The 17,104-nt window shown below is 36.5% G+C and overlaps 2 protein-coding genes and 1 non-coding gene across 3 annotated transcripts; 2 read left to right on the top strand and 1 right to left on the bottom strand.

Moving 5' to 3' along the window:
- Positions 1 to 2,031: 2,031 nt before the first annotated feature.
- Positions 2,032 to 4,979, top strand: LOC113288777 (uncharacterized TPR repeat-containing protein At1g05150-like). The gene has a single exon (XM_026537895.1). The coding sequence runs from the start codon at positions 2,326 to 2,328 to the stop codon at positions 4,750 to 4,752; it is 2,427 nt and encodes an 808-aa protein (XP_026393680.1). The 5' UTR covers positions 2,032 to 2,325; the 3' UTR covers positions 4,753 to 4,979.
- Positions 4,980 to 5,922: 943 nt separating this feature from the next.
- TRNAE-CUC lies at positions 5,923 to 5,995 on the top strand. The gene has a single exon. It is a non-coding gene; the product is annotated as a tRNA-Glu (tRNA).
- Positions 5,996 to 7,275: 1,280 nt separating this feature from the next.
- On the bottom strand, positions 7,276 to 15,979 carry LOC113288776 (protein LTV1 homolog). Its single transcript, XM_026537894.1, has 4 exons — positions 15,472 to 15,979; positions 14,268 to 14,699; positions 7,806 to 8,441; positions 7,276 to 7,589 (listed from the first exon to the last, which is right to left on the bottom strand). Exons 1-4 carry the CDS (start codon positions 15,850 to 15,852, stop codon positions 7,458 to 7,460), a joined length of 1,581 nt encoding a protein of 526 aa, XP_026393679.1. The 5' UTR covers positions 15,853 to 15,979; the 3' UTR covers positions 7,276 to 7,457.
- Between the last annotated feature and the right edge of the window lie 1,125 nt (positions 15,980 to 17,104).

Genomic DNA, 17,104 nt, shown 5'->3' with positions numbered 1-17,104 from the left:
ATCTTTTTGTGATAACACTTCTGTGTTTTTGCTGCTTGACACACTCCGTAAGATTCTCTTATGTTGAGTAAAACCGAGTACAATTTGTCTCGTTGTTCATAACTGGCCTTGAGATTAATTTATGTCGATACTATGGATACAAACCGTTGTGATTTTTTAATGTCCACCAAATACAAAAGTAAGGTCACTCATGTTATTCTCTTCGAAATGACATTTATTGGAGGGGGGGGGGGAGTTCTTAAATAAACTTGTGTTTAATTGTTATATATGTGTGGGGAGTGTGGTTGTGGAATTATAAAGGGGATGCTTGTATCTTTTTAATCTCCTAGGATGTGCGCTAAGTATTTATTATTATGTGATATCATCCAAATAAGTTGATATGAGGAGTTCCATTTTAACTATGTTATTATGTAGTATCTCCATCTTCCTTAAACTTGAGATATCTTTTGGTTGTATTCATTATTATCCTGCGATTTTCGTACCTTTGTTAATTTTATTAACAAAAGAGGGGAGAATTATTTAGTAGTTTCGTACTACATACATATGGTTTACGGATCATTATGTAAGGGGGAGTGAATCATTTAAGCAATAGGTTTACCTATTAAACAAAAGATGTAAGTATTGATTAAGGGAGAGAAACATATCACCGTAGTATTACTTCAGAGTTGAGATACAATTGAACTTTGGAAAGAAGATAATAATACTATGTTTCTGTATAACAACAATTGAGAATATTATTTTCAAAGTCGTTATTGCTATGGAATCGGTTCTTCAACAACAACAATGCCAAGTTAAACACGTTCAGAATCATTGCGACTTGGAACAACAAAGAGTTCAAGGAGAGTTGGAAAAACCTAAGAAATCAAGGCATGATGGATCAGGTAGTTTTTCAAACTTTATTTTGTTATCCATATGTATTAAATAGTTTTGTCACTAAACTTGACAAGGGGGAGATTGTTAGAGCATTGCTCGGTCGAACTCACAAGTGTTGCTATATCAATCTTGTTGTCAAATTTAGTTGTCAAAACTATATCTTGATTTCTAGTCTACAATTAGTTAAGTCTCGGTCTAGGATAGAGGTAGTTGAGAAACGAGCCAGTCATCATTTGCGTTCTACCGTTTGAAGACAAAGATCAACCGAAACTTTTGGAGAACTTCATCAACAAAAGATAAGTGAAGACTGAACCATCTATTTCTCAAGTTATATTCACCTTCCTGTCTTGAAACGATTGTCGCATAACTAATTATACTAGCTTGCATAGACAAGAATTTCGACTCGAGAACTAATTGTGTGGGTTAGCCACCCCGGTAGGAACCGGCTTTGCAATCGAAACAAGACAGTTGTTACATTACAACTTGACACATGGACAATGGTAACCTAATGCACCAAACAAGTAAGTATGGCATTTGACTATCGGTGGTTCTTAACGGACAATGAAATAAACCACACAAAAACCAAAATTCCGTAAAGCTCTCACAGTTTTCTTCCGTGGATCCTGTGAGCCCCGCGGAGAACAGCAGGGAGGTCGGATGTCTGTGAGAGATTTATGGCGGTTTTTTTTTTGCTCGGTTTATTTCATTGTCTGTTTAGAATTTTTGTTTGACTATCGGTGGTTCTTAACGGACAATGAAATAAACCACACAAAAACCAAAATTCCGTAAAGCTCTCACAGTTTTCTTCCGTGGATCCTGTGAGCCCCGCGGAGAACAGCAGGGAGGTCGGATGTCTGTGAGAGATTTATGGCGGTTTTTTTTTTGCTCGGTTTATTTCATTGTCTGTTTAGAATTTTTGTTTGACTATCGGTGGTTCTTAACGGACAATGAAATAAACCACACAAAAACCAAAATTCCGTAAAGCTCTCACAGTTTTCTTCCGTGATAAGTGATGTCACAAAAATGAAATCAAGAATAACAAGTCCACTACTAAGACCAAACCAAACACCCTTCACAGACTGGCGGACCACAAAATAACAAACCAATGTCCCCCACATCAACTCTCATTTACCCTATTTTAATCCTATCTCCTTTCAGATTTTTACTTTTTCCTCTTTCACGTCTTTCAAAAACACAAAAGAAAAAATGTCTGCAGAATAGAAAAAAAGAAAAACTCTCTGTTATCCACCACTTCATCTTCTTCTCTCCTCTCTTCTTCTTCCTCTTCACAGATCTGAAGACAACTGAAAAACCCTAATTCTATTAGCATTTAATTGTGTTAAACCCCCAGAATCAAACCCTAGTTTTTTCATCTTCATTTTCATTTCCATTTTCTCATTTCTCCTCTTCCTGTTAACAACAGAGAGGAAGAGGTAGAAACCAAAAAAAAAAATGGCATCTTCAAGGGGTAGCAGAGCAGAGAAAGTGAAGAGGATATTTCAACAATTTGATTCAAATAAAGATGGTGGTTTGAACAGAGAAGAAATGGCATCTCTCGTTGTTGCTGTAAACCCTAGGGTTAAATTCAGCGAGGAACAAATTAGTGCAATTCTTGATGAAGTTTTCAAAACGTATGGTGAATTTATTGATGGTGATAAAGGGTTAACTCATGAAGGTCTTTTACGTACTTATGATGACGGTGCAGGTGATGTTGATCGTGATTTTGACGCTTTGGGCTTGGAACTCAATCCAGATTCTTCGTCTGTGCAAATTTCTATGGTTTCTGATGAAGCTTCTTCGTCTTCAATTGTGGATGAAAGAGGAATTATTGATCAGAATAAGAAGAAAACTGTTGCTGCTTGGGCTGCGTCTCCCAACCATGGGATTGTATTCGATGATACATGGAAAATTGTTGACGATTTGGAGATTTTGATTAAGAGGTTGAAAGTAAAACAAGCGAAAGAAGGGAAATTGAAAGGGGATAATGTCGATGTTTATTCTGATGCTGGTTGGTCAAGAGAATTAGGTCCTTCTACAGAAATGTCTGAGAAGAGAATCATTTGGGATGAATCAGGGAATGATTATGCTCAATTTGTGAAAGAATTGGGAGTTTTGAGAACTAGAGCTGATGCATCTAGGTCAAGAGAAGAAGCGTTTGACGGGCAAATGGCGATTGGGCGGGTTTTGTATGAGCATCAATTGTTTAGGGAGGCATTGGTGAGCTTTAAAAGAGCCTGTGAGCTTCAACCAACTGATATTAGACCACATTTTAGAGCTGGGAATTGTAATTATGTTCTTGGGAAGCATAAGGAAGCGAAGGAGGAGTTTTTATTGGCTCTTGATGCTGCGGAGATAGGTGGGAATCAATGGGCTTATCTGCTTCCTCAAATTCATGTCAATCTGGGGATTTCTCTTGAAGGTGAAGGTATGGTTTTGAGTGCTTGTGAGAATTATAGAGAGGCTGCAATTCTTTGTCCCACACATTTTAGGGCTTTGAAACTTTTGGGTAGTGCTCTTTTCGGTGTAGGAGAGTATAGAGCAGCTGAGAAAGCTTTAGAAGAGGCAATTTTTTTGAAATCTGATTATGCTGATGCACATTGTGATCTTGGGTCTGCTTTGCATGCCATGGGAGAAGATGAAAGAGCAATTCAGGAATTTCAGAAGGCTATTGATTTGAAAACAGGACATGTTGATGCATTGTATAATCTAGGTGGGCTTTATATGGATATGGCTAGGTATCAGAGAGCTTCAGAGATGTATACTCGAGTTTTGTCTGTGTGCCCGAACAATTGGAGAGCTCAGTTGAATAAAGCTGTTGCCTTGTTTGGGGCTGGGGAATCTGATGATGCCAAAAAAGCTTTGAAGGAGGCTTTTAAAATGACCAATAGGGTTGAATTACATGATGCCATTGCTCATTTGAAGCAGTTGCAGAAGAAGAGACCTAAACTCAAAGCAAATGCTGGTGCTGATGCTGAGGCGCCTTTTCTTATCGTGGAACCATCAAAGTTCAAGAGGGTGAATACTAGGACTACACCAAGGCAGGATTTAGCTAATGCTTTGGAAATTAGGTCTTTTCAGAGGCTCACCAGATTGAGTCGCTGTGAGGTTGAGCTTTTGAAGAAGGAAATGAATGAAACTGAGGTTCCAGTCTCTTACTCTGGCAGTGGTATCCCTGAAAAATCAATCAGAAAGGCTGCATTGGAGGTAATTCTGCGCAGGTTGCTTCATTTTCTGAAGCCCGAGACATTCCAAGGAGCTGTTAAAGTAATCAATGAGAGAATCTTGTCTGTAATGGATGGTTCAGGTGTCGGTAGAGTCGATTTGGGCATGTTCTTTGCTGTTCTTGCCCCCATCTGTGGTAGCTCCCCTGATAAACGTAAAAGGATTGTGTTTGATGCGCTCATGTGGCGGCCTGTGAATGAAGGTGTTGGTCAGATTAGAAGAGTTGATGCCCTGGCATACATGAAACTGTTAAGAGCAGTTTATATTCCTTCACAGGGTGTCAGTGAGATGTTGGAGGTTCATGGAGACGATGATACCTCGGTAATCTCCTTTCCTGAGTTTGTGGTGATGTTTGATGATCCAGATTGGGGTTTTGGGATCATGTCCACTCTTGGGAAGCTTGAGAACAAAGATAGAACTCGTCATGGAAACCATGCTTGCTCAGTTTGTCGCTATCCTGTTATTGGATCGCGCTTCAAGGAGGTGAAAGCTCATTTTAGCTTGTGCAACCAATGCTATAGTGAAGGAAAGGTGCCATCTTCCTTCAAGCAGGAAGAATACCGATTCAGAGAGTATGGAACCGAGAGAGAAGCTATGAAAGATAAGTGCATGTTCTTTAATTTACATTCGAAGAATTCCTCCGAAGATGAACTGTAGTTAGTCCTTGTCCTCCTTGTGTGAATTGTTTAAATACCCTGTAAAATTCCTATAAACTATTCTAATTTCTGTGTGAAATATGGATCACATGTGTTTGATAAGCATGCCCTGTTCTTGTATAATAATCATCATTGAGAATGTCCTCGAAATTTTCTGCTTAGCAACAACTTGCGCAGATAGATATTCTTTGTTCATTTCACAAAATAGGAGAAATTTTATTGTGCTTATTTGGTGCCATCAGTGATTTTTGTATGATCTACATAGCAATTTTATTTTCCTTCTTTTCTTGCAATTTTCCCCTCTTGAGTTTCCATCATTCCATAAGAGCTTGTAATGAACCCATGCATATTATGAAGTGATTTTTGCAGCTTTGGTTGATGCCTTCTAATTGTTGCTTCTCGTCATGCTGCGATTATGACAGTTCAATACTGAACCACCTTTCTTAGCCAGAGACTTCTCTTTATTTCAGTATCATGCATTGGTCCAGTACTACATGTTCTCTGATGATGTGAAAGAATACTTGTTTCTCTTCATATAACAGAGAAGTAAAGAAAGATTCTTCATAATTTTGTTGGCAACTTAAAACCCTTCTTTACATCAGTTAAAATCTGAAATGAATCGACCATGGTACAATCCATCCTCTCTTTAGTTGATTTTTGTTCTTAGAGAAATCTGAAATCTTAAAACACAAGCTAAATATTGCTGAAATTCAGGTAACAATCACTTTCCTTGCAACAGTTGATTTAGGATCTTTGGAACACTGCTCTTGATCCTGAACCAACCAAAGAGCTGTCAGGTTATATCAAGAATCAGCAGCAGTAGAAATTAGTCCGAGTAGAAAAGAGATGGACAAGACCATGTGTTGTTGTTTTGTACTCTTGCTTGATTGACGCTACTAAGTAGGCTACATGATCCACTGGTCCCCTTCCCCAAGAATTCAACATTTCGACTGTAGTAGTAAAATGTTGTTATATGCCACTTACTATTTATTGAAATTTCTCTTGCCAATAAAGTTTTGACTGGAAAACAGGCACTAACTGATTTTTTTTCCCCTCTGTAAACTATCAAAATTACATAGGAATCAACCCCCGTTACTCTATCCGGTTAATGTATAGGTATTAAGTCCTAATCAAATCTCTGATATATATATGATACAAACAGACCAACATCTCCGTTGTAGTCTAGGTGGTCAGGATACTCGGCTCTCACCCGAGAGACCCGGGTTCAAGTCCCGGCAACGGAATTTCCTTTTTTTTTTTTTAAGCTCCAAGCAGCTTACTACTACATAAGTTGAACAGGTTGCCGAGGGAGCCGAAGCGGATAGTGTGGCTAATGTCGTCGCAAGTGGGTCAAGCTAACTCTACCGTCCATGTCAAACTCTGTAATATTGCGCCATCTGGGACCTCCTGGAGCGCATGAAACCAGCTGATCTACAGGCCGTTTTTTTTTACCTCTTTTTCTTCTCTTCTACATTTTCACTTCAAGCAAGTTGCTAGTGTTTACACGATCAAGATCCCCTGCAATGGAATTTCTTTTGTTTTTTTTTGGTTACACTTTCACTTCAAGCAAGTTGCTAGTGTTTACACGATCAAAATTCAAGGCTCGATAGCCACGTAAACCCATGATTTAAATTTTATATTCAAGGTAGTTGATTCAATCAATTGAAACCGGAAAATGCATCTTCCATGACCAAGTCATGTTTCCAGTGTGATGCGCAGTTTCTATCAAAGCCTGTCTTTAAGCTTTGTTACACAGGAAGGGGTTAGAGACCAAGTAAGATCCTAGTATGACAGGGAAAAAGAAGATGCACAGTTACATGTGTGTGACAATTACCATCCTCTTAGTTCTTCACAGTAGTAACAGTAACGTTACATCTGCGATTCGGGTCTCTCAGAAGGATACACATTTAAAAACGTCCCCTGGTCCCAAGAAGATGAAGCTATTGAAGTGATGTTGGGGGATCAACAGGAGGAAGATGATTACTTGCTCATCGACCCAACACCAGCCTCTCCTAGCAGTCATCCAGCTCCAGTTCCGCATACGCATAATTAAGTCATATCTATAACTACTGCTACCTGTTGAATGGTTACAGTCATAACTTGGGACTTATATATATCTTGGTTCAGTAACCTGATCTTCATCAAAACTAGTTAGTTCATCCCATGTTACAAAGGTTATACTAAATATAATGCTTCTCCTCTTTTCTTTCTTTCCTTTCTTTCTTCTTTTATTTTTTGAAGATTGATCGCGGTTATTTTCTTAAAGCCCTTTTTTTTTAAAAAAGAACACTATCAAAAGCATTTGCAGGTTCGCAGAATTGTTAACTTACAAGCAACAACTAGAATTCATTTTACTGAGCTCTGTTGTAACCTTGCATCATCTTTAAGTTACGCAGTGCTGATATAAAAGCACATGAATTCTTGTCTTGATCTGTCAAATATAACTCTGCAGCCTACATGGTAGAAATGAGCTGCTAGCAATAGGGATGTGAAGCATTTGGAAATTCAAAACTTACTATAACCATTATGCAGGCAAGTTAATCTAGAACTATCTATTGAAGGTTATGTTGGATATGATAAATACTCCTCACCAATTTTAGAATTAAAATAATTTGCTGGAAAAATGACGATTTTAGGGAATCAATTCTATTAGTTTTGTTTTGAGCGCGCACACACACACTCCTCTAGTGTCAACAAACTTGGACTCTACATAAGGTGGATAGAAGATGGCCCACAGACAGCAGCAACCCTTTGAGCTTTCTGGGTTTCAGATTTATAGACTACCCTCAATTCTTTCTTTGCTTTTCGCGCCTCCCGCCGCTCCTCTTTTACAGCAGACTGCGATAAGACAAGAAGTTAGCAGTCAGCGTCTAAAGAATGATGATAAAATAATGAATATTGTAGATTGTCAAACTCGAGACAATGAGACATCCATTGGGGAACTCTTTCTGAAACTCTTTCAGCAAAACAACAGGTTTGTGAAGAAAACAAAGAATTCGAAACAATTAATAACATTTCTGAAACATGTGATCTTAGGCATCGGACAATATTTACCTTCCTTTCTTTCTTTTCCTCCTTTGACTCCTCACCATGAGGTTTCCTCTTGTAAAGCTCACTTTTCAGGCCTGGAACCTTGGTGACCTTCTCAGCAACAACCTTTTTGCTATGAGGCAAATAGTCTACAGGAAGCTTCTCCCTTCCTTTGAGGATAATCCCATGAGCGCCGTTACTAGGAATTGCAGCTGGGGCATCTGCTAATCTCTTCTTCCTTCTTGTGCTTACTGGAGCTTCTATTTTTCCAGGGTGATTTTCAAGATTTGTATATGTTGATATAACCGACTCACAATCAAACTCCTCTGATTCTTCACTACTTTCCTCCCAAATTACCACATCCTCCTTATCATAGCTTTCATCATCAAACTTCTGCCCATACTCTGCGCAACGCCGAATCAAATCAGCAGCTGAGTCCTTAAGCTTCTCACAGTTTGATCCCTCATTCCCATGAACATAATCGGCAGGAACTTTGTACGCCAAGTCAAAATCTAATTTTTCAATCTCTTGGTCTAGAAATGGGTTATTAAGCTTAGCTGCTAATGGAACTTCTTCAGATTCGGAGTCTCCATATCCAGAACCTTCATACACGTCATCTTTATTATTATCACTGTCCGTGGCATACTCCTTGAGTGTAAGCTGCAAAGTGAACAAGGAAAAATGCTAATAAGCTGGCTGCACTATCTAAAACCATGTGAGATTTAGAAAGGGTTGAAAAACTAACAACTGCAACATAGATGCAAACATACAAATTAAGTGAACCACTCGGAAAGGCGGATGATAGCATAATAAATGATCAAGGATCCATACTACATAAGCATAATAATGTTTGGTCAAGATCATAGCATACAAGTTGGGTGCACATGCAGTAGTTGAAATTCTAGTCAAATTTAGTCAGTCAGCATTTCAGAACTTACGAAAGAACATAAATCAAAAGTAGCAGATAGAGTTGCGGCAATCATGGCCGAAGTAGTGAGGGGGGTAATGGATGGTTATTGGTGATAATACCAAACTATTGCTACTAGACGTGTCATTCAGGAGGTGCTCGACTGCTCGTCTTCTGTTGGTGGCTAGATATGCTGGCAGCATAAACAGGTGCTTGCTTTTAGAGCTAAGCAGTTACTACAGAAATTATGTAAGTGAAAGTTCATTTTCCGAAGTAAGTTTAAACTATGTAACAAGTTTTCCTAGTTTGCATCACCATCGTACAGTTAACAGGGCCCTTGAGCCTTAATGAGGTTGACTTCCAAAAACAGACCTAAAATTAAGATTATGTTTCTTAGCTGAGGTTAATTCATAATATTAGCCTTTATTTTAACCACATCCAGAATTAAAAGGTTATGCTTCTCATGAGACACTTCGGAAACAATTAGACGTGCTACTCAGTAGTCAAACTAGAAATAAGGGAGACAGACAAAAGTTGTTCTATCAAATTGTTAATTTGTGGTACAGAATCAACCTCTTGGTTTTTCTAGTCTAACATGTCATGTTATTGGAGATAATGAAGACTAAGGCCAGAACTACCATCACAAACAGTTAACAAAGACAATACTCTTTCGTAATTAATATATCTTAATAAACAAAATACACTGTAATTTCAGACTGAGGTGGTAAATATTTGCCTAAAAGGCCATAGGCGATCGATAAACTAACAGCGACCTAATAAAGATTCATCATCAGATAAAAAATGAGAACTAATAAATTCACTAAACTATTACAGATATCATATGATTCAATGCACACAAATGCAAGGTTGTGCAATTTGGAAAAAAAAATAGGGTGTAGATAATTGGTTGCCGTGATATGACAGCTGAACTCTTACACGTACATGATCAAAAACTCACAACTATTACCAACGACAAAAACAACAACAATCCTATAATGCAATTTCAGCAATTCATTGAAGAACTACGTATAAGTAAGAAACTAGTCAGAAATTTGGATAATTCATTGAAGAACTACGTATAAGTTTTATATTCCCAAAGTTAAACACGTCAAAAGACATTGGATCTCCAATTTCTCAGATTATTCAGATAATTTAAATTTCCTTCACTGATGTAAACACATTGCTAATTTATCTGGTCGATTTATGATACACTAATTTAGAGCCCAGTACAACAGATCAAGCTGATTATAGTTGTGAATTCAACGAATTTGTCAAGCATTACATGTTTATATAGACTCAAAGAGTCTAGACACTCTTGACGGCAAAACATAGAACTAGATTGCGCTCAAACTTCAAATTTCCCATCAGACCCAAAAAAGAAGAGAAACAAGAAACGGATCAAGTGTTTTTTACTTGCATTGGAAATGGGAACAAAAGTTCAAGGACGACAGATAGTTAACTACACCGTTCACCCAATGTGTTCAGGTTTCAGTTTAACACCTACATATTGTCTACTGTGAAAAATACTATAACCCCCTACTATATGGGTTCAAACATATAGAAGCCCCACCAAATGGATCATCCACTGTCAACTCCATACTTTCATGAAATGATACTACTAGGCCCAGAATATCAATATTTCTTCAGATCTGGCCCATAATTAATTATTACGAATTTTAATAATGACAAAACTACCCTTTAGTATTTATACAGGAGGAATCCCAGAAGATATTTTCATTTCTCTTTTCTTTTTCTCTCTCTTCTGCATTATTTTTCTCTCTCCGCTCCTGCGATTTTAGATCTGTGAAGAAGAAGACGAGACGATTTTGCAGGTAATCATCAGTTAATCACCAATACGAATCAATCTTTGAATGGATTTCATTTGAATATAGGTTTTTGTTGGTTTCAAGATGCATCAGATTAGGTTTTCTTTTGTTCGATTGGGTTTTTTGAAGATTTTGAATCGAATCTAAGTTTCAGTTGATTCGAAGCAGCAGAAATCATTTCGGATTAGGTTTTTGATTAGGTTAATCATTCTTACTGTTATTAGTTCAATGTTTGATTAGATTTTTGATTTTTATTTTAATTGATTCTGTTCAGATCTGAGAAGAAGAAGAACCTGATTTTTTTTTGAATCAATCGAATTTCTTCAATGTCGTTTTAACCCTAATTACTTACTTTTTGTGCAAATTCAACAATTGAATCAAGAAGATCTTCAACAGCAGCAGAAATGAAATCGCTGTATGGGAAAAGATCTGAAAATCAATAAGATTTCTCTCGTTTTTAATTGAATCAACAAGTTTTAAATCTATGCATGCGTTTAGAATATTGTTGTTTTTGTTGTTGATGGTGATTACTTGTCGTCATCGTAACTGTAGAGGGTACTAATGTTCATCAATAGTGTTGGTGGTGGATATGCAGGTTCTGGTGGAAGATGAGGAGGTTGTAGTGGTAGAGGTGGTGGTATTTGAGAAGTTTTGGAGGAGGATCTAAAGTCAGTGGTAAGTAAGATGATTCCTTCTTTCTAATTTTAGATAACTTGCTTTATTTTCAACATTTTTATGAATAGATGTACTTTGTGTACAAATTTATAGCAATATGACATGTTATGTGTTGTTTCATTAATGTGTATGGATATCTTGATACTTAGAAATTATTGTACAAGTGTATGAGTCTTAGAATTTTGATGCACAACATGTGTAACTTGCGTCTACACATCCAAATTGCATGTGTAACTTTCGTATACACATGTGTAATTAGGAGTTACACATGTTAATTGAATGTTTAAGTTATAGTTACATATGTGTTTTCATTGACTGCTGGATACACATGTCATATATGGATGTGTAATTCTCAATTACACTAGTCAGGTGCATGTATAACTCATAATTACGCATGCTAAGTTAAGTTATCAACTGCCTTTCTTTGATCTTTTATACTATGACTGTTGTGGCTAAACAAACAAAATCAATTGCATGCACTTTCCTACCCCTATTGTTGAGACATTACTTCCAAAACACCTAAGGTCTTATCTTCGTGTAACCGCTAGTTAATGGTGGTGTTTTGATATGAAGCTAAGAGGTTTAGTATGGATAATTTGTATTTGGAGTTAGTGGTGGTGTTTTGCTATGAAGCTGAGAGGTTTGGTATGGATGTTGGAGCTGTGTTAGACACTTTAGGTTGGATATAGGTATCGAATGGTTTCACTTAACTCATTTTTCCTTTTACATCTGTTTAAATGCGCATTACACAAGCTATATGCATGAAAGTTTGCACGTTTAACTAGCATTCGCAGACTATGGATGTGTAACTAGTAGTTACACAAGCTAAATTGATGTGTATATATTAGTTACACATGCAAATTAGATGTGCAACTTCTAGTTACACAAGCTAAATTGATGTGTATATATTAGTTATATATCCATACCAAAACTAAATTTTTTCATTTTTTTGGTTGAATATGAGGATTTGTATCGCATATGAGATAGTAATGGTTATGAACAAGCTGTTGTTGCTAATTACAGGTTATGGGGGAGTTGATTTCAGAGTATGAAAGTTCACAAAGAGCTGTTGGAGTGTGAAGTGGTACAGATGCAGATTTGGCGTTGGTTTGGAATGAACTGGTGTTGTTATTGCTGTGATATAGCTCAAGTATGCACTGGTTGAAGAATCAGAATAGTTTGAGTTGATGATGCTCAGATAGATGTATGTTAGGAGTTAACATTACAGGTACTGGTGCAGCTGCAGTTAAGACAGTGGTAATGGATAGATGTGTTTTGGTATGGATGCGTAATTTTTAGTTACACAAGCTAAATAGATGTGTAATTTTTAGTTACACATGCTAATTAGATGTGTAACCTTTATTTACACATACTTCTTCGAATCTATTTTCTTCACTGTATTAATGCATTTGGTTTTATTTTGGATGTATTTGAAGGTAAATTTGATCGCGATTGAAGATTTTTGGAGTCTTTCACTCTCACGGAGAATACGAATTTGAAGATTCAAGATAGTACTAGTATAATAATTTTCGGTTGCTAGGAAACAACATTCATATGAGGTTTGTGCTGCTCAAAAACTGTTTGTTTGTGCAAAAAATTTCAGTTTTTTGGTTGAATATGAGGATTTGTATCGCATAGGAGATAAGAATGGTTAAGAACAAGATGTTTTTGCTAATTACAGGTTATGGAGGTGTTGATTTTAGAGTATTAAAGTTCACAGAGAGTTGTAGGAGTGCGAAGTGGTACAGATGCAAATTTGGCGTTGGTTTGGAATGAACTGATGTTGTTATTGCTGTGATATAGCTCAGGTATGCACTGATTGAAGAATCAGAATGGTTTGAGTTAATTATGCTCAGATTACACAAGCCAGATTCAAGTGTATCTCCTAGTTACACATGTTGTATGCATGTGTAACTATCAGTTACACAATTCAGATGCATGTGTAATCCAGATTCAAGTGTATCTCCTAGTTACACATGTTGTATGCATGTGTAACTATCAATTACACAATTCAGATGCATGTGTAACTGCTAGCTACACTAGTCAGATGCTTGTGAAACTGAATATACATTGTTGTATGTACTGTTCATTTTAATCGTGTAAATACTGATTGCTTGTTGTTATATTTCAGGTTTCAGATAACTTCATAAAAGCTAATTGCTTAAACGTGGTAACAGTCTCGCTGGAACTGGAGTTGACGCTGAATACACAAGTTAGATGCATGTCAGTTACACTAGATAGACAAATATGTAACTCTCAGTTACACTAAACAGATGTGTGTGTAACTCTAGTTACACATGCTAAAAAATTATTGTAAATGAATATTAAAGTAATAATTGTATATACAAGTGTAACTTTGCATTACACATGTCATAAGGATGTGTAACTTCTTGTTACACATGCCATATGCATGTGTAACTTCTGTTTACACATTCGCACTGTATTGTAATAATTTCGGGCCTAGATTTAATAATTTTGGGTCTAGATTTAAATTTTATTTAGTTATGGGCTTGACAATATGCATAAGGGTATCAAAGTCTTTTAATAATTCGGGGCCTAGATTTAAACTTCTTTTAATTAAGGGCCTCATATTATGGGTTATCCATGGGTGGGGCCTGAGCCTAATTTCCCCTTGTCTACTAGAAAAATCTTCACTCAAAACTGAGACAACTAACCACCTGGATACTTATGACTTATTCAGATCTTAAGCATGTTTAAGGACACAACAATAAGTCAACTTCTATCAATAGTTCCTCCCTCAAACTAGTATTGGTTGTAACCTATAGGGTGTATCATAGTGGGTTAGTTGCCATATCAAGAGCCTTAAGTAATGTAGTGCTCATATAAAAGCACATTAATTCTTGTTGTAATCTATCAAAGTTCTATTAGAATGCAGTGCTTTTGGCTTACTCTGTTTCACTCCTACTCTCATCTTTATCAGATAAAACCCAACACTAACTATACGTCATAAACAAACAGAATGAACAAAACCCCAAATTCACAAATCAAACACAAACTGGAATTAGATAGGAAACAACATATATAAATAAATTGGCGACGAAAAGCAAGCAAACTTACCAAATCAAACTGCTCATCCAAAAAACGAGGAGCTCTTGGTTTCTCATCTGTTTGAGGTTCCATGTCAAACTCATCATCATCAGCATCGTCAAACACACCAGCGGAATGAAGTAACTCGCTGGAGTCAACATATTGTCTCTTAATAACTTCAGGCTGTTCATTAATCTTCTTATCAAAGACAATTTCTTCATCTTCTTCTTCTCCTTCTCCTGGAAGATTAGCCTTTAAAACAAAATCCTCTTCCAACTCCAAGTCTTCGTCATCTGATTCGAACCTAGATAAATCATTGTCAGCAAGTAAAGCAGCAACTTCCTCATCAACAGCTCTCTGAACTTTCACACCAACAGTCTTAGCTGCAACTTTATAAATTGAATCATCACTTGGTTCAGTCTCTCCAACTTCTAAAACCCTAACTCTTGACGCATCATAAGCCTGTAAAAGGAAACCACAAAAACTAATCAAAACTTAACAAAACCGAAAACCTATATTTCTTATTCTGAATGCAAAATCAGTGTAAATAAGACTAGCACAGTGTGCAAAGATGTAACTCAAAGATCAATTTTTCTTATTCTGGAAGCTTTGATTTCATGTCAGCTGACCAAAACATGAATACATAGCATCCATTGAAACATCAGATAACCCCCTTCATTACAGAAACCGAAGTCTTAATATAGTTTAGTTGTTCATTCCCTGGTGGTCATCTCACGAAATTAAGAAATCACACCCACAAACTATAAATCCTTGAGTTCATTTTCTTCTCCCCAACAATTTTATCTAATAAGCAATGAAATAATCAATTTGAAGAGCCAACTCTTACCAGAGGATGTTAGTTAACATAAGCTTATCTAGAATCTAAGCATCCTTTCCAACCAAGGTCAATTAACACTCTTACCAAGGGATGTTAGTTCTGATTAAACAAATTCAACCTAATTTTGTATCCGCAAACATACCACAGAGTTTAAACAACCTCAATGCACCAGATGAACAATTTAAGCAGCCTCAATGCACCAGGTGAACACAAATGGTCCAGCAAAATAAAAAATCCTGCCTAAACCCATTTTTATTCTAGTCCAAAATCATTAACCTAACCTAATTTCTAATATTTTGTATTTCTCATGTTACAAACAGATTAAAACACAAATAAATTAACATCAAAGAATGTGTAATGAGCAGGATTTCAAACACGATAAAAACTTATCCGCACCTTAACATCATGAGGAACTTCATCGAGCTTAGCTTTACTATTCTGATAATATGCAGTACCAGCACCAGTGTTCTTAATTTCACGTAAATGAGCAAGATAATTATAACCATCATCAGGAAGACCTAATTCCAAAATTTCTTTCCTTACACTAACAGGTAAATTAGAAGTAGAAACACTAGTATTGATTGGATTCGGAACAAGATTCTCATCACCATCTTCGTTTGCATCCTCGAAAATTGGATTTTCATAGGGATTATTATCAACTCTAACGAAAACTCGATCACCACCTGGTCCATCTCCATAATTAGGATCTGATGTATCCCTTGCGTGTAATTGAAATACTGCAGATTTTTTCTTGTCTATGAATTTCTTCTTCCCCATTGATTCTGACTTGATTGCTTACTCTGAGTTCAAATTTTTGGAGAGAATTCGAAGAGGGAGAGAAGGAACAAGGAAGGCTGTGTAACGATAAAATCGTCTGAAGAGTGTGGAGATAACTGACAGCAAAAACCCTAAACTAGAAAATAAAACCCTAGTTAAGTGACTCCTTGTTTATGGGCTCGCTAGTAATGAAAAAAATGACTATGGGCTTGTACCCGGATTCGTTTGAATCCAGTTTATTCTAGAGAACTGTTTTGAGCCCTACTAAGATTTTTTGAGGCATACAAAGTAATGACAAAATAGAGTCATTATGTGGTAAAATCAATAACTCTTTATCCATCATATTTTTATCACGATAATAATGCTCCTATTTCATTAGTATTAATAATAATAATTAGAATCTAATATTAATGATTAGTAGTTAAGAATGATTAGTGCTTAATGTCAATGATTATATGGTCTTAATTTAAAAGATTTTTTTTTCTTTGAGGTTATGGTTTGTTAAAGAAGAAGAGTAAGAAATTAGGCTTTTGAGATTTGTTGAACTAATGGATAATTAAGGTTTTCTAATACAAAGGTAAACTTCTAAACAGGGTTTAAATCTCGTTTGGGATTGCTTTTTTCCCAGCAAAAGCACTTTGTAACAAACTTTTTAGTAAAATAGTGTTTGGTAAACTTTTTTCAAAGTGCTTTTCTCCAAAAACATTTCTGTTTAAGGCCAACTTTTAAAACTTGGCGAGATTGGGGTATACCCAGATTTATATGGACATAGTGCCCTTACTAAGGGGATGCCAAATATGGGTGAAGTTACAATACTACCCTTACCCTTTATAATTTTAATTACCCTAAATCAGATTTATTCTTTTCATTTCATCTTCCTTCTTCTCTTCTTCTTCTCCTCCACAACCATACCGGCTCTCCATCGCACCACCATCAAAACTCGTCGATTAATTCGTCGTAATCGTCGATTCGAAAATTCCGATTAATCTTCAAATATGGAGCCACCATGGCCGAAACCTAGTCGGACGAAAAACACAAATAGAAAACCCAACGAATACAACCCTAGAATTTCTTTGTTAGTTCAAAAGAAAGAGAAGAAAAAAGCGGTTGAAGAAGAAGAAATCAAAGACGTTGAAAAAGGAGAAATGACGCGATTGAGAAAGTAAGGGTCTACTTAAACTCACTCTAGTACTTCAATTTCATGTTTGCATGTCAAATTAGGTCAGAAAAATCAAAATTCTGAATTTGTAGT

The sequence above is a fragment of the Papaver somniferum genome, chromosome 6 (assembly GCF_003573695.1).
Source record: "Papaver somniferum cultivar HN1 chromosome 6, ASM357369v1, whole genome shotgun sequence".
In the NCBI taxonomy this organism is placed as follows: Eukaryota; Viridiplantae; Streptophyta; class Magnoliopsida; order Ranunculales; family Papaveraceae; genus Papaver; species Papaver somniferum.
This window is presented reverse-complemented; position numbering and strand designations above follow the sequence as displayed.